General features: G+C 39.5%; 1 protein-coding gene across 6 annotated transcripts in view; it reads right to left on the bottom strand.

Moving 5' to 3' along the window:
* Nucleotides 1-6,208: 6,208 nt before the first annotated feature.
* The window catches only part of ARFIP1 (ARF interacting protein 1), a 35,573-nt gene continuing 20,816 nt past the window's right edge, over nucleotides 6,209-20,965 (bottom strand). For all 6 annotated transcript variants that reach the window (XM_083631298.1, XM_083631294.1, XM_083631293.1 and 3 more), the window contains 5 exons: nucleotides 19,529-19,641; nucleotides 16,912-17,133; nucleotides 15,125-15,282; nucleotides 12,487-12,661; nucleotides 6,209-7,621 (listed from right to left, as the gene is read on the bottom strand). In XM_083631298.1, the coding sequence (XP_083487424.1) occupies nucleotides 7,463-7,621; nucleotides 12,487-12,661; nucleotides 15,125-15,282; nucleotides 16,912-17,133; nucleotides 19,529-19,641 (827 nt within the window). In that variant the 3' untranslated portion in view covers nucleotides 6,209-7,462. The remainder of the gene's footprint in view (nucleotides 7,622-12,486; nucleotides 12,662-15,124; nucleotides 15,283-16,911; nucleotides 17,134-19,528; nucleotides 19,642-20,965) is intronic.

Consider the following 20,965-nt stretch of genomic DNA (forward strand, 5'->3'; position numbering starts at 1 on the left):
TTTTCTACAGGAGTGGGCAGTCTTTCAGGCAACCTGGTCTTGAGTTGTTCAGGACTTTATATGCTAAGAACAAGACCTTCCACGTGGCCTGGTAACTAATCAGCAGACTATATCATATGACCACTGGTTCTGCGGGCACAAGCAGCAGAACTGTAGATCCTGTGTACATCTTATCATGAATACTCCTTCTCCCAGCCCTAACACCTAGTATGCAGCAGGACCCTAGATAACAGCCCTCACTAACCTTATTATCAATTTATCATCATCCTTGGCAAAGGCTGCTATAGAGGTTCTTGCATGTGGAATAGACAACATTTATACCCACAACAGAATTAAGAACAGAAGAACTCTGTTGGATCAGCCAATGGCAATCTAGTTAAGCAGCCTGTTCTCACAGTGGTCAATCAGATGCCCCCTATGGAAAACCCACAGACAGGGCCAGAGCGCAGGAGCACGTGTCCCTTCTGTGATTCCATCATCTGGTGCTAACAAAATATGTACTCCCCATAGCTTCAGCAAGGCAAGCCTTTTGCCATCACCCTCCATGGAACTGGGAGGTATACCAGACCACAGAAACATATATCTTCAGAAAAGATGAATGAGCCAGAATAGCACAGAAGTTTTAGACTGCAAGCTTGAGGACAGGCTCTGTCTTAGGAATGATTTTTGCAAGCCATTTGGGGAGCCTTTTTTCAGTTGCCTAGGAGCAAACCCATTTGAAGTGAGACTTACTTCCAAGTAGGCATGTATAGGATTGTAGTGTATCACCGACTGCTGTCTTGTGAAGAATCTTGGGCATCAGGAGGGGATACAAGTAGCTTGTTAATGGGAGTATTCATACCGAATGCACGTTTACATCTGCCCTCTTTGCGACTTTTTGTGTGTGACTGTACTTGCTTTCTTGAAGACTGCCTTCTCCAGTGTCACACCCTCCTCATGGGACTGCCTGCTTGTAGAGTCGCATTAGGCGTCTTCTCTGTTTCAGCTCTGGATGTTGCTTATGAAGCACCTTTTTATTGGTGTCTACAGGTGCTTGTCAGCTTGTGAATAATCTGACTGTGAGCACTCTGAGAAGTTTTTCCCCTGCCGTTGGTTTTAGCTTAATGTATTTTTTATTATTTTTACACATTTTCTAAGTCTGTCTGGGTACTGTTGTTATTATTTATTATTAGTTATATTCCATCTTTAATGAGGCTTATTGTGTGTCGGTAGAAAATTGGGCTATAGGGAAACTGATGTACAGAGAAAGTTGATATGCATGCATTTTTTACCTGTACATCAAAGTAATAAATATTCATTATTTATTATTATTACATTTACAGTCTGCCTTTCCTCCAAGGAGGTGTAAAATGGTGCACAGGATTTCCATCTCCCCATTTTATCCTTGCCTCATCACAACCTTGTGGGATAGGTTGGGCTGAGAGACATTGACCCAGTGAGTCAATCCTGGCTGAGTGGGCATTTGAACCCATGTCTCCAAGCTCCCCAACGTCTATACCACGCTTGTGTCCTGAACATTACATGGTTCTGTAAATGCTTCTTTCCTTTCTGCAGTGCTCTCTCTTTTTAGAATGAACCATGTAGTTAAACCATCTAACTAGAAGTGTAAACACAGTTCCGAGAACTAGAAGTTTTGTTGGTTTGAATGCATTAATAGAGTGTGCATGGATGTCTGCTTACACTAAGTAGAGAGGGTTATTAATGTTATTAACTCAATTTTTGCAAGTATTTTGGCTTCTTCCAGTCACCATCTCTTAGAAAATGAGCCTGTTACTGAATGCCCTTCCCCCAAGTCACTAAATCCTAATAATTTCTGACAAATTCCCAGAGTATCTGGGAGGCCAGGGTATGCTACGGGAGAAGCTTAGACAGTTCACACAGGAGCAGCACATAGTGAGTAGAAGAGAGAAGTCAGCGTTTTGAAACCCAGAAAGAAAGAAAAAACACAAGCAGTGATGGCAGAGGCTGCTTAAGGTGAAGGCTTGCCATCAGGCTTATGCAAAAACCCTTTAAAAGGAGTTCAGATTCTCACACAAGCATCACCACCTATATATATAAGTAACTCTTAATTATTTTAAACCAGAATGTGCTTCTGTAGGGTTCACACAGCCCTGCTTTGTACTGGCTGGGTTTTTTGTTTTTGTGTTTTTTAATGTTACTATCATTATAGTAAGTCTCCTTAATAATTAACAACTACAGCTAAGGGGGCATCACCTTTGTTGATTTTTACTAGACTCATGTCAATGCTTTGCAATCACTCCAAGTCAAAGCACAAATTGACCCTGCTGTTAATTGCATGAACTTGTGCTATCTGCGTGATTCCAGGCCAGCATTCCCAATCCAGTGTTTAGTGTCTAGGTTTGCTGGATTTTGTGCATTTACAGAGACACACCATAGAAGCTGAAATCAATGCACCGTAAGCAGAAATGATATTACAACAGCAAAGCATTCTTACTGTTCCACCAAAAGCAGGGAGAGGGGCCATCTTTATTTACTCTATCATGCTTTCTGCAAAAAAGGGGGTTCCCTTTATGAGAGGAAATTGTTTCTGACATATTGAGAAAACAACCTAAGGAAAACAATCTAACCAAAGGTAAACACTTACGCCTTACTGCATTAAAATCAATTACTGTAAGTGCTTTAATCTCTCCCATTGTGATCAAATGAAATCTAAAAGCACTTAACATTGGTAGATAATGTATATTTCACAATTAAATCCCACAACTGATATCATTAATTATCCAGACCAAGGACTAGCTCCAGATACCTTTCAGGAGTCTGCACAGTAATATAGCGCTCAAGAGGCCACACTCAAAAATGTAATACACGTTCTAAGAAAATACAAGCTTATGGTTGAGATTAGAAAAAGTAGACCTATTTGTTCACATACTGGAATTGCATCAGGGATGGTAATGCTAATGATTATGTGATTTCTACTAGTCGTCATTATGAATATTCACAGCCCAGAGGAAAATTTCCACTTGGGTTTGTGAGTTTGTGTTATGGGCAGTGGCCAGCTGCCCACACAGTGCACAATTCTTCGTAGGAAACGTTCTGTCCTTCTGCACACTTACGACATTGTCTTTAGAGGGCCAAGCTGTGAGGATGACATATACGCAAAGGCCTCCCTTTATCATTTATGCAGACGGCAAACTCCCACCACCATCAGTAGCTGCAACAAAAATGGTAACAGTATGCCACTCTACCAAGGACAGTTTATTGTTCACAGGTTTAACTGTAATACCAATCCAGCTCAGTCATGAATTACTTAGTAGTTTTGGATAATATGTGCCGTCTGAACCTCAAAATGTGCCTATCTATGCAACAACAGAGAGCATGTCAGTAACCTATTTCAAGATTCATGTGAGGAATTTTGTATTTATAACTCCTGCATCTTATTTGGTACATGGGACACTCCTAGTGTATAATGAGTGGTTGTGAAATCCTTCACTATCTCCTCTTAATTTCCTTAACAATGAGATAAAGAGCACAATCTGAACTCCTGGAGGGAAGTAGTGAGTGATGGGAGTCACTGCGGCATCTGGTGTTCCACCATTTGTGGCAGCCAGAGTAGAAGGTGGGGCGCGAAAAGAATACATTTGCTGCACCAGCTCCAGGCTGGCGCAGCAAACAGGTGTGGCTCAGACTCCTCACAAGATTTGTCAATAGATACGAGCACCTTAGGGTCCAGTGGCTCCTTGGCTAGATCAGTTCCATATTCCTTCATTCCAGGGTTATCATATTTCACCCCATAAGTCACATTTTTAATGCCGATTTTTATTTTCAAAAAAGAGGGGTGCGGCTTATGCGGTGGAAACCATTATGTGGTGAAATACAGTAAATGCATAGCTTAGCCTGGTCTCTTAACCCCGCCCTGCAAGCCCCCCACGGAGAAGTAGGCCCACTGCAAGGGGCCTTAGGCGCACACCCCTCTAGAGCAGGCAGTTATAATTGCTGGGCATATCCACGGGCCCAAGCCGCATGCCACTGGCCAGGACCTTGCCACCACATTTCTCCTCCATCTCCATACTCCTCTCGGGTGAGGCCTCCTCAGCTGCTGCTTTCGCTCCTCGCACGAGGCTGCCTCATCCTCCGTGGGTTGAGGGCCGGCTCAGCCAACAGGCAAGTTCCACAGGTAGGAACAGGAAGAAGCTGGGAAACAGCTGTGCTATGAGCAATTTCAATTACAAAAGCGGGCAAATGCTGTCAGGCAAAACTGATGTCCCACCAGCAAGGCATTGTCACCCTTGCGACTATTATGTGGGGAATGCTCTGGGGACGGCTTTTAGGGTCTGAAAAAGGGGTGGTGGTACGACTATTATGCAGTGAAATACGGTACATTGACTACCACTGGTAGTAGCTTCTCCTGTCCATGCTTTCGGTGGGTAGAGCAGGGACCTCCACAGTAGGCCACTGCCACATCTAAATCCACTCCAGGTTTGGATTCATTTATCTGTGTTTATTTCCTTTCAGTGGAGAGAAGCCAATGCTCCTAACAAAGTTTAAAAAATTCCTCCCCTCCAAAAACACCCACTTCCCTGATCCCAGCTTTCTAAGATATGCAAGTCCCTATATTATCTTACAAACCTTGATTTAAAAAAAAAACACAAAAAACAAAGCACTAAGCATCCTTTGAAACGTTCCATTTTATTGCGTCCACATCAAGCTGGATTTGATCTAGTCCCAGTGTCTTTGATCTAGTCATAAAGAACTATCCTTACAACTAAGAGCTTAGACACTGCAATGTTTACTAGTGCAGCCCTCATAGAAGCACTTAAGCTTGCACTAGAAAAGTGGTGGAATCTAGTGCATTTATAGTGGGATTGCACTGTGCCTTACTGTTCATAGAGTGATAGAACTAAAAAGTAAGAAGGAACTCCAAGGGCCATCTAGTCCAGCTCCCTGAGACAAAAGTGATCCTGATTTCTATTTCAGTTACTACTGATCTATGCTTCTGACACCAGTATGGCAGTATGACAACCTGCAGCACCGGGAAAAAAAGTAGATTGAATAATACAAAGTACCCCATTAAATTTACACCTATTTGCATATGTTGATTATTCTGCAAAAGATTTTATGATTTTCCTTGTGTGATGATTTCAAATTCTTCAGTGCAGAATTTGAAATTCTTTGACAAATATTTCATGACCTGTACCTCCAGACAATTTCTCAAACTGATATATAGAAATTCACCATGTCACACAGCGCCATAAGAACTGAGAAATGCAAATAGAGAAGGAAAACGACAGTGACAAGTAAAAAGAGAACTCTAGGAACAAACTCGGGGTTTCTGTGAAGTCAGTTATTATCAAACTGAGGCACAAAAGATGTAAACTTGGCCAATAGTTGCTTTGTGAAAATGCCAAATAAATTTTAAAGGAGGAGGTTTGAAAGCTCAAGGCAGCACCCAGCCTCCGTTTAGCCGTCTTACTGCATGAGATGTCACACGCGAAGGTGAAACTTATGAAGGAGTCCAACAGCACAGCCTAGGGCTGGAGGAAAGTATAAAGTGATAAATGGGGCTAGGTACTTAAAAAAGAAAGAATTGTCATAGGAAAGACTGAAGAATTAGGGGGAGACAACTAAATCTACCCAGCTAACACACAAGTTTTGCTATGCTTGCTATATTGTCATCTTGAGAGTTAGCCATTTCACATTACCAGAGCTGTGGCCATGAGGATGTGAGCAGGGAAGAGACAGTTTAGAAAGTTTTTGTTTATATGTCAAGCAAATTTCTAGCCAACTAGTACAAAAGCCAGGATGACTGTTAACTTAGCTGTCAACATTTAAAAACATTACAATACATGGAAACACATGAATACCACTTCTATTCAGAGGATTTGTGGTTTTTTGGTACCACAGACTCACCTTGTCTACCCTGATAGGTTTTTGTCGCATCTCCAACGTTCCAGCTGTAAGTCCACACAAGACAAAGCAACAGAACATGCTGTTTGAAGGAATGTGAACAAAGGGGGTGAAGAAGAGTACATTTCTGCTATAGCCCTGCTTCCTCAAGAACATTTGCTTCCCTTCCTAGCAGTGGAGGAAAAAAGCCATTGAAGGGAAAAAGTTCCAGTCAGAAAGGCAGCTAATCATATCTTGTTTGTAGGGCTATGGCTAATAAAAGTATCCCCAAGGCTTAGCTGGAAGAAAAAGAAGGTTTGTGCAAATGTTAATCCACAAATCCCATGAAATAAAGGAAACAGACTGCAGCAAACACCTTTAGTATGAAAACAAAGTTAACAATGGAGGCACATTCTGAGGAATGGTAACTTGGTAAAGTTATTGCAAGAGAAAAAATCCAATTGCAAAAAGTCATTGAACAGACAAGAATGTAATAAGGAATGATTTAAAATGTACTTGATACACACATTACATTAAGACTTAAACTAAACCATTTAAAGAAGCAACTGAATCATTTCAACATATAATACATAATTGTACAATCCATATAAACTGTGTTAAGTTATTTTTACTTCATTTATATAAACACAAAAAGCAGTGGATAATGTGCAATTGAGGATGCTCCATAACAGTGAATTTTAAAAGGCTATAAGAGAACAGAAATGTATGTTTAATAAAGGTTACACTATTGATTGAGAAAAGAAACAATCAGTCATATTAGTCATGTGACATGGTCTGCCGTTCAACAGAAGCACACACAACCCAGACTGGCCTCAGACTGTCTCTTTAAAAAGTCATCAATCCAAAGAGGGTTTCTTACAGATTATGTACACTGGGTACAAAGTGTGTTGCAAAAGGCACTTCTGAATTTAAGGCAAGTAAAGGTATTTTTTTTAATAGACATTTAAATATTAAAGAAGTAGGGCTATGGTCTGCTTCTCCGACAGTTCATCTTTACAATGCCAAAATGTGTTTTCAAAGCTTCAGACCAAGAGGGCAATTCTATATTTAGTGTTTCTGAACCACAAAATTGAATGATCCAACATTTTTTTAAAAAGCTATTTGCTGCAATTCCACGTATCAGCCAGCCACTGATATTTTGTGGATGTTGCTTGAAGGCCTTCCTTATATTATTACTCTGTAAAACATTTATTCTTTTAACACATTTACATGAAAAAAGAATCTTTAGAGAAGCTTAATACATTTATATAAAATATCTGATGTTGATACAAACTATGAGCATCTCCCTTTGAAAAAATTCTCATCTAGCCACCACAATTACCGGAGATCACGAACATCTTTGTCAGTGCAAATCTATATTTCCCTACTACAGAAAACCATCCACCCTCAAATACAAAAAAGATCTGTTTCTGAAATGGCAAGTTACATTTGGTTACATCCATCCACCCTCCCAAACTATTATAGTAATTATTATCAAGGGGGAAATTAAAGCTGCTTGTGCAAGTATCATTACAAACAGTCCTCCTTATACAAATTCATTGATTCTCATAAGGTGTACAATATTCTTGGTTGATCAAGGGATCTTCATGCTGTGGTCCTATTGCTGATCTTCAAGCCAGGATGGAGCATCTACTCCAGGCGTTTTCAATTTGATATGGAATAGTTTAAGAGTCTGTTCAAGCTGTTTTTGATTCCCCGCAAAGTATGCTGCAATGGCATTGTGGAACAGAACAAGCTGATTGTGCAATACTTTCACCTGTGGACAAGGATAAAGTTAAAGATGAAAAGGCATGTAATTGAATATCGAAGATGATCAGAGGTTAACCCCAAGGTGTTCCAGTTTTAAGAACAAACAAATAGTTTTCCAACATTCTTCACAGTTAAAAAGCTGTGCAGATGTGGAATCAGTAGCTGTTGATATGAGAGGAAAACAAGAGTGCGGTGTATGGAGGCAAAGAGAGTACCCCAAAATTTTGGAGCTTCAGAGTTTAAAAAATCCTAAATTCTTAAGCCACAGCACACCCTGGATTATGTCAAGTATCTTCCAACAAGCTACCATCATCAGGAGGTAGGCCAAACATTCTACATCTGCAGACATTCTTCAAAATGACAACAGCACAAAGCACATAATTCAAATGATGCTACATATAGATGAGTGGTTTTTAATTATAAATAACAAAAAAGGGGAATGGACTGCCACTTTCTTCACAGGACATTGCTGAAAAACATTTCAGCCAATATTCCAATCTAAGTGTCCAGGAGGGACAATGGACACCATTCAGGTGAAAACAGTAAGAATGAATTTGTATCAGATATGTCCAGAAGAGCAGAACAAATGCTGCAGATGACTGAATGGATGGAAACCCCTGAAGGAGACTAGTAAAATAAAAGTTGTGGACTCCTATAAGAGAGGCGTCTGCTTCATCTTTTCACATACATACTCAATTTTGATCCGTGGATATTCTTAAAATTTAGCAGTATTATCATCCTTTTCTGTTATTATTTCACCTCTGCAAAATTGACTTTTGTTTCCTCCAGAACTACCTCCCTCCCCCCCCTCTCCCCACACATCTTCTAGCTTAGGACAAAAACTTCCATGAATCTGATCCACAACTTATGCCATAATAAATTTGTTAGTTTTTGAAGTGTTACAAGTCTTTTTTTAGTTTTGCTACAACAGATAAACATGACTATCCCTCCAGAACAGGCATAGGCAAACTCGTCCCTCCAGATGTTTTGGGACTACAACTCCCATCATCCCTAGCTAACATCAGGGATGATGGGAGTTGTAGTCCCAAACATCTGGAGGGATGAGTTTGCCTATGCCTGCTCCAGAACGTCTGGAAATATGCTACATCAGTTAACTGTAGCAGTTACCATTTGGGCTCCCTGCAGCAACTTTTGCTACAAGGCAAACAAATGCGATCTCAATTGATATTCCTTCCCTTTAATAAGCAAAAATATAGAGTGGCAATCTTGCAACACATCAAAATAAAAGCCAATGTAAAAAAAGGCATCAGTGCTGTATGGCAACTATTTGTTCATTGTTCACTTCTTCTACTATTCAGTCTTTTGGGTGTTTACAACTAAAGGCTGGGAAACCAGACTTCGTGGGTGAACTATGTGGGATGGACACACTTAAAATAATATGAACATCTGATTACAATACTCAGACAGCACACCTAGACATTGCTGTATTTTACTGACTAAACAGAATTTTAAAATCAAGTGTTTTGAGTTAGATTTATGTATTCGCTTATAATTCACAATACTTTTAATGGCAGCCCATAATAGTCAGCAATACTCATACATACCAACAGAGCAACACTGACGTAAAAGAAAGCATAAAAGCCCCCAAAATCGTATTCCAAACGTTGGAGGTCCCCCAGAACTGTTTTTTTGGGGTGCAGGGAAGGAGTAAAACTGAAAGTTCTGTAGTGCAAGCATAGGATACAACCCATCATATCTGAATACTTTCTATAAAAAGGGAAGTGGCAACAAGGAACAATGTATGCTTTTTTCATTTACTATTTGAACGCTAAATGCACATCTATAAAACTAGCTTGTGTTCAAAATGTTCAGAACTGTTGAGAATGTATGGGACAGAGCACATTTTTATGAATGTTGCTATAACTGTAGCTTTATCTTTTACTAATGCCATCATTAGAAGACAGCAAAGGCTTTTAAATGCATTTTTGAATTACTGAAGTAACCTCAAACTAAAAGATCTGTGTGCCATGCCACATATAGTTATTTAAGATGATAGATCTTCTGGAAGTTCCATTGTCCTGAAGTTTTAACACTTTACATTTATTTCTTGGAGACGCAGGTGCTTTAAAGGAGTGTATGGTATAGAACTCAGCAACTTAAGGGAGAAAATTATAGGTCCCATGGCTCCCACACACCCTTCTAGGATCAACGCAGTGCAAAAACAGGATATTGCAAAACAATTATGTTCCCTCAAATCTTCCCATGAAGAAGTGGATTTCACTACAATCCAGAGGCCTGCAAAATTATTTTCAGGCAATTATTTATATTCCTATATTCCTCTATCTTTCAGTATCAAATATTTAAAGGCTTCTTCTTAGCCACAACTTTGAATCATTAGCTTTGAATCTCAAATAGCAGGTATGTCACTGAGGAAAGCTGGGAGAAGGCTAAAATCCTGTCCCCTGAAATCTAGCTTTCTGTATGCTGTTACTGCTGATCAAATGATTGGCACCAACAGCGAGCATTCCTTGCCAAGGAACCACCGGAAGGACTTTAAGGCTCCCAATTGTTCCTTGGCTGCTACATTTCTACCAACCCCACATGATGTCAGGTGTGGTGCAGGAGGGCGTAGCTTGGGGAAAACAGCCATACTGGGATCCATGCCAGGTCAAACTATGCCCACAGGCTGGAGATTCTCCATGCATGCTCTAAAGCAGAAGAAATTTTAGATCTTTTTCTTGTGTGTATGGAAGAGAAGGAAGAGGGGACTGCTATGTCCAAAACTAACCCACAGACATAAGTAGTGCTTCATGGTTACAAATAGACAAAATCAAGAAGAGTGATTTCCAAGAGAAAATGACACCCCCCCCCCTAATTTGGATGCCATAAATTCCTCTGACTTTGGCTGCATGTGGCTCAAAACCAAGGGGAGCTTACCAGAATTTGCTGTTCCCCACAGTGAATAAATACTATATGAGCCACTTATGGAAGCACTAGTGTGCAAACAGAAGCATGCTGATCCCAGCAGGACCTTCCACCACTGCCACAGATTGCTTCATTGCAAAACTATTTACACCAGATGTGGATGACATTTCAGAATATTCTGCTACTCAAAATGTGCAGAGATCTATACAAGAGTGGATATTGTTGGTTACATTTAATAAGGTGCAATCTGTGCAAACATAGACTAGGCTAGAATAACAGGTAGTGCTACTAACTGTCAAAAGAGTTTTTGACATCTTACAGACACTTATCACTGCACACTGTCAGTACAGCTTTTTATTTTTTGTGAAGAGAGCAAAGATATCAATTTATCTTAACATTTGAATGGCTGCCAAACCTCCTTCCCCTTAGGGTGTCTATAGCTAATGAAGTCACTGTGACATAATTCAAAGACAATCAACATAAGAATTATTGACCCTCAAATTACTATCCTTAGCAAATTTCTGAAAATGATGCAAAGGAGAAACCTGTAGCATTTCAAGTAAACTGACTATCTGACAAATATTACAGAACCACATTCAGTCCATAGGATGAAGTCTCCACCTTCCCTCCTTTCAACCCATGCACATCAGTCACAGCTTGCACACAGCTTCTGCCACTCATTTCCCTGTAAGGAGCCAACACAACAGGTATAAATATGGAACTGTCTTAGAAGTATATATTTGTACCTTCAATGTGGTAGGTACCAGATTGCTGCTTAACAATGCTGCAAATAGAACTATTAACCAGTCAGATAGTGGCTCATTATAGAGCTGTCCTACTGCTTCAAACTAGCACTTTTAATCAGTGGGCTATTACACATGAAATAAAACTTTTGGTAGGTTTGCCTTTGCCCAACGCAGCTACTTGTCAAATAGAGAATAAAAAAAAGTCTTGGCCCCTTTTTGTATAGAAGTTCATTGTACTCCAATTCTGACAGCAATCGACACTACTTATATGTTAACAAGAATAGCTATAGCTGTTACATTCCACATATTTAGCCAAAATGACATATTTGGTCAGGAAACAGAGGTCTACTAATGGTAGTACTGCAACTGGAACTCAATGATATTGGCCAGCAAACACTGACCAACCACCCAAAATTACAGAGTTTGGTTTCCAGTAATACCCTAAAGTCAGAAAGAGAAACATTCAGTTCATGTTCTGAGCTTTTCTCCAAAAACTGAAGCAAGTAAGCATACAACATTAGACAACATCTCAAGCTTCAGATAAAAAATGAATTTGCAATCTAATTTGGAACTCAAAACAAAAGCAGTTCTAGGAAGGGAAGAGTGCTGGCAAAACTTATGCTTGCCAGACAATAAAGCATTTTAATTTCACCAAATATGACAACTATTTCAGAACTGAGGGGGCTAATATCACCTCTAGAAGGCGTGTATGTGTCACACTTTCCCTTGCAGTAAAGCAGGACTGTTAATTGTTGTGGCTGCTCATTACATACTTCTGCTAGACTATCGATCAGTGGCAGGGGTTGAAACTTGTGTCCATGTCACTGTAGCTCAGCAGCCAAAATTACCAGCAGGGTTAGCGTTCCACTCCTCCCTTTACAGTGGTGAACTTTTATAATCAGTTGAGCCCTGATTTTATCTGTCTTCAAGGGCTCCAAGGGTCCTCATGAATAGTCAGGTAAATTATCAACCCCTTGTTGTCAATATGGCACTGAAATAATTTTAAGGTGTCCTGCTACGCACAAACAAGAAAAACAAAAAGGAGTTAAGAATAGAAAAAGAATCTGATTTAATGCTCTTACTCAAATTTATTCTAGTACTTACCTGCCAGAAGTTTAAATAGTTTAGAAAAGAGACAGAAATAATCAAATTCAATAGACTGCATGATCTAATATATAGCTGATAATGCAAAGTTGAATTTCAAGTATATAGCAAATTAGGAAGTAATGCAGTTCCTTACCTTGTTTTCCTCCAAAAACTTCAATTTAACTGATACATCATTGCGCATTTTGTCATATTTCTCCTTATGTATTTGGAATAGTTGTTGCGACTGCTCAATTTTTGGCAATGTGTTTGCATCTCGTGGGCCAAGATTCAGCTCCTCTAGATCTGTGCGATAAGCATCATATTCAATCCTGAGAAGAAAGAATTAAAATGACCTGTGCATATTTGCATGGAGCAATAGAAACACATATAAGTCTGCCCCCCATTTTAAAGGCTTACATATCATCCCTGTCCATGCAAGTAACCCAGGTATCAGTTCTTGCAATCAGAAAAAGGGAACAAAGGCTCCCATTTGGGAATATGATATGGACCGAAGTAATCACAGAGTGATAACCAATAAGTCTGTCTGCTTACTTAACAGCAATCTTTTGCTTCTCACACTACCCTGGGTCTCACCAATACATGTAACAGATGTTTTCAAAAGATTACAAATGTATGATAATATGGGGGAAGCTAAAATCTTTTATTTTGTCATCTGGAGCCTCTTACAAATAGTTCCACTTTCTGTGCCTGGTAGGAATTGGTTATAAATGAGATGGGGAGATCAGATAGCGTTCATATTGCAGGTTTCAACAATAATGCACATGGGAGCATGCAGGGTATTTCGCAATACTGTAAGCTACAGAACACGGGTGGCAAACTTCTTTTGGCTTGATGAGCCAGATCTTTATCTGACCAAACCACATGGGCCAGCTTTGATAGCACAACCCATCTGTCAATCACCTGACTTCATTATGATTGCAGATGACTGGCAGGTGGGCTGTCCCACCCATGAAAGTCCATTGCACAGCACTTCCTAAGCACTCTACAGCCAGTTGGTTGTTGGGCACTTGGGAACCACAGTATGTGGGGCTTTGCTGCTCCTATAGCACCAAGCAGTCTGCCTTGAAACTGTTGCTAAAATGCAAAGAACAAGCTTCATTTAAACAGCGTTTCAATGCAAACCTTTGGTGCTGTATGAGCAAGGTGCACCCAACGAGTGGCGGGAGCGTACCTTTCTCCATCAGAGGAAAAATCGATAGCACACTTTAAGCTCCCAATTATTACTTTGTAGGCATGTTGATACCTGCTCCAATGCCGGGTGTGGTTTAGGGGAAATGGCTCAGCAGGCCAAATAGAGAGGTCTAGGAGGCCAACTTTGGCCTGTAGGCTACAGGTTTCCCACCCTTGCTTTAGAATATTTTTTAGCAATAATGGATGGCATTTACACCCTTGACTGATCACCACCCTTCCCCTCATCAATGAGACTGTAGCACTCTATGAGGGAGATACTGACTTTTTAAAGACTTTGCGACTGGGTGCCCCAGGAGTCATTTTGTTGGAGCAGAACTGCAGAGGAAGTGTGGAACCAGCTGTTGCTAATGAATGCCATCCACCCAGAGAGCTACAGAACCAGCAAGGCTGAGTCCCTCCTTCAAGTTTTCCTTTTGGAGTGCCTCTTACATGGGTTTAACTGTCTGAGGGCCCTCTTTGGTGACAGAAAGGAGTACCAGGGAGGGGTGTGTTCAGTTCAATGCATCTTTGGGTGAGACAGAGCAATCCGGGTAAGAGCCAGATTGCTATCAGGAACAGCGAATCTCTGAGTGACAGATGGGTGGCAATGTGTAGTGTCATTTATGTGGTTCTGTCAGTGAATGGTTTCATTGTCTCCTGGTGCTTCTGCAGTACGTTTTTGTTGAGTGGAAGGAGTGATGGGTGATAGCAGTTGTGATTGAGTGGGAGAGTGATTGTGTGTACTAGTGGATGTGTGTGCAGTACTGAATGAGTAGTAGGTGATGTATGATTTGTATAAATACAGGCAGAATGTGTGTGTGATGTGTACGTGTTAATGGGATAAGTGTTTCATTTTGTGAGTCGGAATGTGCCTTGGCAAGAGGGAGGCTGAACTCTATAAAGATGTCTCAAAATCTGTAGCTTTGCTGCTTTTTTTTAAGTTTTATGGCAGTGAATTATATGGTAATTTCTGAGTATTCATTGTATTGTATTGTATTGTAATTGTTATTTTGTAAACTGTATAGAGATTGTCTTCAGTACTGAGTGGTATATATTAAATGAGTAAGATAAAAATAAAGTCATTTACAAGCATGTACTGGAAACTATGGCATAGCCAGATCTTTCTCTGAAATGTTCCCCACATCAACTCACACCCTCAAATAGATTAATTTCGAAGATGAACAGCAGCTTGCTTCTTCAGCAGTGGAAAAGGACCAGTAAGAAAAGCTATGAAAAAAGCTGTAGCTGCATAATATGGTTTCCTGACATGCTTATAAATTTGTTTTTGGGATGCAGACCAAGAACTGGTGCATCAGTTGGGTAGTTTTCACCTGCCCTCCACATCCCTGTTTCCTTTTATGTCATGTCTTAAGCCAGAGGGCAGGGACTGCTTTGTTTGCTATTGATCTCATGTAAGCTGGTCAGGGAGGGCTTTCCATGTAAACAGCAGGGTAAAAATGCCTCAGGCAGTATATTTGAATTTGTTTCTGTGGACAGTATGTCTTAATGATATCTAAACTCAAGATTCAACGAACAACTAGCCTATGTGTTAAAACTACATACTTCAGGAAGACATCAGATAATATTGTATAATCCATTACCTGGCACTTTCATATTGTTTCACGGTTATTAATGTGTCCTCAATAGTTTTGTTCACCAAAGTGTTCACACTAGCAATAAAAAAGTTAATTGCCCCAAGTAGAGTTTCACCGTTTTTAGCAAGAAGTTTCTGAGTATCTGCATTGTATCCAAATTCCTCCTGTTAAGAGATTGGAAATATAACAGTGTTTTTGAATGCTTAACTTTCCATTATTTATTAAATGCCAAATTATTGACACTATTCATAGCAATCAAGAGACTTCAAAGCCTTAAAATAGCCTGTGTTAGCTTACTGATTAGCTTCTCTCACAAAACTGAATTCTTCATTTGTAAGAACGTTATTCTATATGCTACATGTCTATAATCATTTTAAAAGTGGAATGAATGGCTTTTCTATGGGTAAAAATTGTGGTGACCTGTTTGTACATAACACTACGATAATTTCATTAATCCATGACTTAGCTAATACGTGCAAACCATACCCAGTGGTTTACTTATGGTTCATTTACTTCCAGCAAAGGATCATCTGAAGCCATGGTTTATTTTTAGCTTATGAACTTGATTTGTTTTAATTATGGCTTAGTGTTATGCACAAACACTCAAGCATTCTTGGCTAGTTGGGCTACTGCATCCCAAATGCTCACCAAACTACAAAGGCACAAGGCAAAACCAGCTGGAAAACAAAGCAAGTTTTGGAGAAACAACTTACTGTTGTTTGATCACCTGTGGAATAACTCATGTTTGTATAAGAAACCATGGCTTAACATTACGCACAAATAGGTACAGCTTCTGCCCTAAATTAGCTTATTGCAAAAATTGAAATGAATGTGCAGAGATTAGCTAGAGTAGGCACGGGGAACCTCAGGCCTATGTGCCAGATTTGGTCTGCCAGGCCTCCCCACTTGGCTTGTGAAGCCATTTCCCAAAACCATGACCACATGCCTCACAACTGATGTCATGTGATGTTAGGTGTGGGGCACTTGGAGACATGGTTGGATCAGCTGCTTACACAGCCAACCCCTATGGAATGCAGGACCAAAATATCTGCACATCGGCTCTTGTCTGGCAAGTTCAATCCTGTGGGGCTCAAGTGCATGAGCTAGGTTCCCCCACCCCCACCCCAGGAACTAGCTTGCATATTTGAACCCTGCAGAAATCAGGATGCATGAGGAGTTGAACCCTGCTGGGGATTTCAATACGAACTCCCTTCATGGTCAGGGATACTTTTGCTCCATTTTAGCTGCAATTTCAGTTGTCCATCCCCTTTCTTTTCTCTAGGCAAGGAGATGGTTTCCATTGAAATACAGTGGTACCTTGGGTTACGTACGCTTCAGGTTACATACGCTTCAGGTTACAGACTCTGCTAACCCAGAAATAGTACCTCGGGTTAAGAACTTTGCTTCAGGATGAGAACAGAAATCGCGCGATGACGGCACAGCAGCAACAGGAGGCCCCATTAACTAAAGTGGTGCTTCAGGTTAAGAACAGTTTCAGGTTCTTTAACGAATTAAGTACTTAACCTGAGGTACCACTGTAGTTGTAACATCAGGTGATCTGACAGGTGGGCAGGGCCCATGAAGCCAATTGTGACAAGTCAAAAAAGCTCCCCTGCTCCACTAAGCTAGAAAGCTAGTGATTAACATGCAAGGCAACAATTTATGCTGTTCTCTTTTTTTAAAATTATGCTATCTGTTATCAGACAATTGTACTAAAAATTAGATTAAACAAATGGAGACATTTCCAACTTTTCTGAAACTTTACTATTTTTCTATTGCAATTAAATGCTTACATGGAGTTCTAATGATTTCAAACTCAAGTCTGCAAATGTATCTCCCAGCTGTCTTTGGGTATTCACCATCTGGAAAAGCTGTGTGGACAATGTTTGTGCCAATTTCAGGACATTCTCATACTTCTTTTTGTTATCCCTCAGTATTTCTATTTGAGCTTCCAATTCCAGATCTACTGTTCGTGAGCCTCGACCCAGCTTCTCAGAGATAATCTGGCGAGTACACTAAAAAGTTTGCAAAAGAAAGTATAAAATTACCATTTTCTTACAATCAGGCAGTATAAATATTTTGCTAAATAAATAAATAAATAAAATACACCTAAGAAGCTTTCTTCACAATTCGTAGCCTGTTTAGGACTCCAAAAACAATATTAAAATACTGAGTGCACCACACTAGTGATTCAAATGTTGATCTAGAACTCTAAAAAGTAGATCTGTGATCCCTGTAGTATGTATTCCACTCACTTGACTCTGTGAAAAGCCAATTAGAGCAAGCTAGTACAATTCATACTGGTTCTGTATGCGAAAAAAGAACAAGTGTATTTTTCAGATTAAAGGGTAAAAGTGTCATTTTGGGTTACTGCTGCTATGTAGCCATTCGAGACTGAAAAAGCTCATTAAAAAGATTTCAATTCATCCTGAAAAATAGAGAGCAGATTTTAGTATTAGTCAATCTTCTGTCTGGGCTTAAGTAAATATGCTGTAACACACAAAGAAACTCACCAATATTCTGAATAGTAAACCAAGCACAGGGCCACAATGAAGTGTGAAGAAAAAAACCACTGCATTTTTTAAAAAGTTGCAGGAACTTTAATGAGGAATACTTTCCTCAGCAACTGATGAGGCAGCCAAACGGTGAGCAGATAAACAGAAAGCATGATCAAGAGCAAATACAGCAGCAAGTTTTGAAACAATCATAATTCTTAAAATTTTCCATCAACAAAAAAGATCAAACATGAAAGCACAGAATGATTTGGGATGCACAAAATAGACTCTGGGAGCAGGGAGCCAATTCACTACCCTGCTTAAAATTACCAAGTTCCATATGGACCAGTTGACACAACAATACAATTTCCTGATTCCGCATTGAAAGAAATTCTAACTTTCAATAGGTATACATGTAAATGGAAAAAAACAATGTGGAAGTCATGGATCACGGATACAGCCAGTTAACCACTCCCATGTTGAAAGAGGCATTTATATACTGTAACTGCTGTGAATCAGAAAATGAGGGAGGGAATCTAAGCATGTGAGCCTGAACTTTGTTGAAATAATGCATACATATCAGCCTTAACATCCTATATCAACATGCAGAAGCGAGGGCAAGGTAACAGTCAGCCCATGGACACATTTTGTCACTCATTTATAAATGAGCTCATCTATGAATAGGTATAAATAGGCACATTAAGTTTCTCCATGTGAGGAGCACATACATATGGGAAAGATGTAACGTGTCTTTGAACTAGCTTATTTGAGGAAGAAATCCATTAATGGTTACTTATACTACATTTTCCTAAGCTGCAAAAGTTTGGCATCCTAGCATATCCTTGGTGCCTAAAGTCAGAAACTACAGTGATGTCGCCAGGTTCTACGGACCTTCTTTGATGTGAGATTTTTGGAGTAATCAGTGAGTTTGTTTGGGCCATGGGTGAGAGCCAGGCGACTGAGAGGTGCTCAGGGAAGAAATGTGTTAGAAGAAGGAATTTATAGCAGTCTTTATTTATTGGTAAGCTATATGAATGGTTTCCCTGGTATTTTTGTAACGTTTGTTGCTCCTGTTTTAGTTTACTGTACACTGCTAAGATATATTTTTGTATATTAAGTGGTATACAAATGGTGTAAATAAAAAAAATATCCTTCCCAGGTTTGGAAGAATACTTTCCGCTGCCTTTAGTATAATTATGCTAGTAAGAAAAAACGTAACTCAGAAGCAAAAATATAGTTTGTTTTCTATTTTAAGTACATATATAGTTGTGGCAGTATAAGCAGTCTTCATAGGTGGGGCAGAGTCTTGTCCTAGTAAACAATTGCATATTTCAGATTAAAGTTGTGAATATTAATTTCACTGGGAATATGCTGCAAAATGACATAATTATACACCCTAAGCACAAAACAGCACCATTAAAACACACACTGCCCCTTCTTTTGCAATCTAAAATCTACTGACTACATAATGAGCAGCACACATAACAATGAAATTCGAGATCTTATCGTGTGTAAATCTTACACACGTGTTGCATTTCTTGCCAATTTCAGCAGTTCTATTAGGAGATGACCAATTCAAATAACTCCAAAGCAATTACTTAATAGCCCACTTTATTAAGAAGTTCACACAGTACTCAAAATCATCTTGAAGAAGTAAATTTTAGAAAAACAAATTAGGTTCCTTATTACATGTCACTGTTCCAAAAGCCTCTCTTCATCCCAAGGGGTCACTGTAGCAGAAGGAGATTAAATTTTCAAAATGCACGTCAGTCTCTTAAGACTTCTAATTCTGGTAAAACGCCAAATCCTTTTACATTTGTAGTATTGGAAACAGTGCTTCCTCTTAGCCAACAGGCCAAGAGAGAATGCTTAGCTTGCATCTGTGGGATCTAAACTGCAACTATGAAATACAAACCTTGTAAGTATTTAGGCTCCATCTTCTTACAAGCTCCAGCTTTTCCATGGCTGGGTTCTTCGCCTCCTCTGCTAGCACAACTGGTCCACTTTTCTGCTGCATTCTTAGATTGCCTGTTTAGAAACCAGATGTAAATAGGCATGCTGAAGTGTGCCACTTAAACAGAAAGCTACAAAGTAAAGCATTTCCCGCTTCATTCTGAAGTGAATAGCACACTAATCTCTGTGTTAATATTATGGTGAACCTTAAAGAATAAGATTGCTTGGGTATTTGGATTTAAGTTACAATAGTCAGTAATTTGGAGATCTTAATTAAGAAGCTTTAAAATACTTTTATGAACAGGATATTAGAAAATGCTACAAAGCAGACTCAATTAATTACTGCATTTGCCAGCTGTTGCATTGTTCACAGTATGAACTGATGTCCAAGTACACTGATGAATTAACAATTCTCTCAGCATGTGGAAAATATGCAGTATCTTGTATTTTCACTAAAGGCATATGTTGCAGTAAAGCTTATGAAGACTGGTTCTTTTAAATATCTGCATAGCAGTTATGATTACAAGCCTACACACATTTAACTGGAAGCCAGTCTGTTGAACTCTATGGGACTTGTTTCAGAGTTGAGAGGAACAAGATCAAGTCACAAGAGGACATCTACATGACATAGTAACTATGCCATTTCACTTTTTATAAGATATGCAGACAGAATTAACTTCCCTATAACTAATATACAGATAGATAGATAAATAAATAAATAGCTCTGACAGTTAAATACCAGTACAGCATGCTTGAGTGCTGCTCACTGTTGCCAAGGGAAGAGGCACTCTTCCTTCCAACCCCATCTAACTTCTATAGCACCCCATTACTCAAGAAGGCTTCAAAATTTTTAAAGCAGATGTCTTTCTGAGCTGTGAGCTGTGGTGAACCTAGGATGTGCCTACCATGTGTTGGCATGTGATGCATCACCCCCTTCGGATGTTTTGATGCTCAGAAGACATGTGTGAAGAATCACACAGTGATTCTAAAGTGACTCTAGTGATGACTACAAATACACCGCAAGGTAGAGGAGAGAAAGCAGCCACATTACAGTTTCGTCAACCAGAGGGCTTTTTTAGCGCACCATATTCCAAATCAGAATTATTATCCCAAATTCATGCAATGATTCAGTTAGGCATCTCAATAATTTTGAAATGATTTTTTACCATGGCCTTCAAAATCAAGAGAGCAGTGGAACCCAGCCATAAGTAGAAGTTAGTAAAAGAATTGCAAGCAAGGCTGTGAATTTTAAAATGTTACCATCAGCACTCTATATTTAATGGCATTGAACTGCAGATAGGGAGTGCATAAAGTCTGCTCTTTTTACAAACACCCACCAGAAACAAGCACAGAATTGTTGGAAAACATTCCAAATTGCAACATATGCCTCACCTATACC

This window comes from Podarcis filfolensis, assembly GCF_964270895.1.
Source record: "Podarcis filfolensis genome assembly, chromosome: 9".
Taxonomy (NCBI): Eukaryota; Metazoa; Chordata; class Lepidosauria; order Squamata; family Lacertidae; genus Podarcis; species Podarcis filfolensis.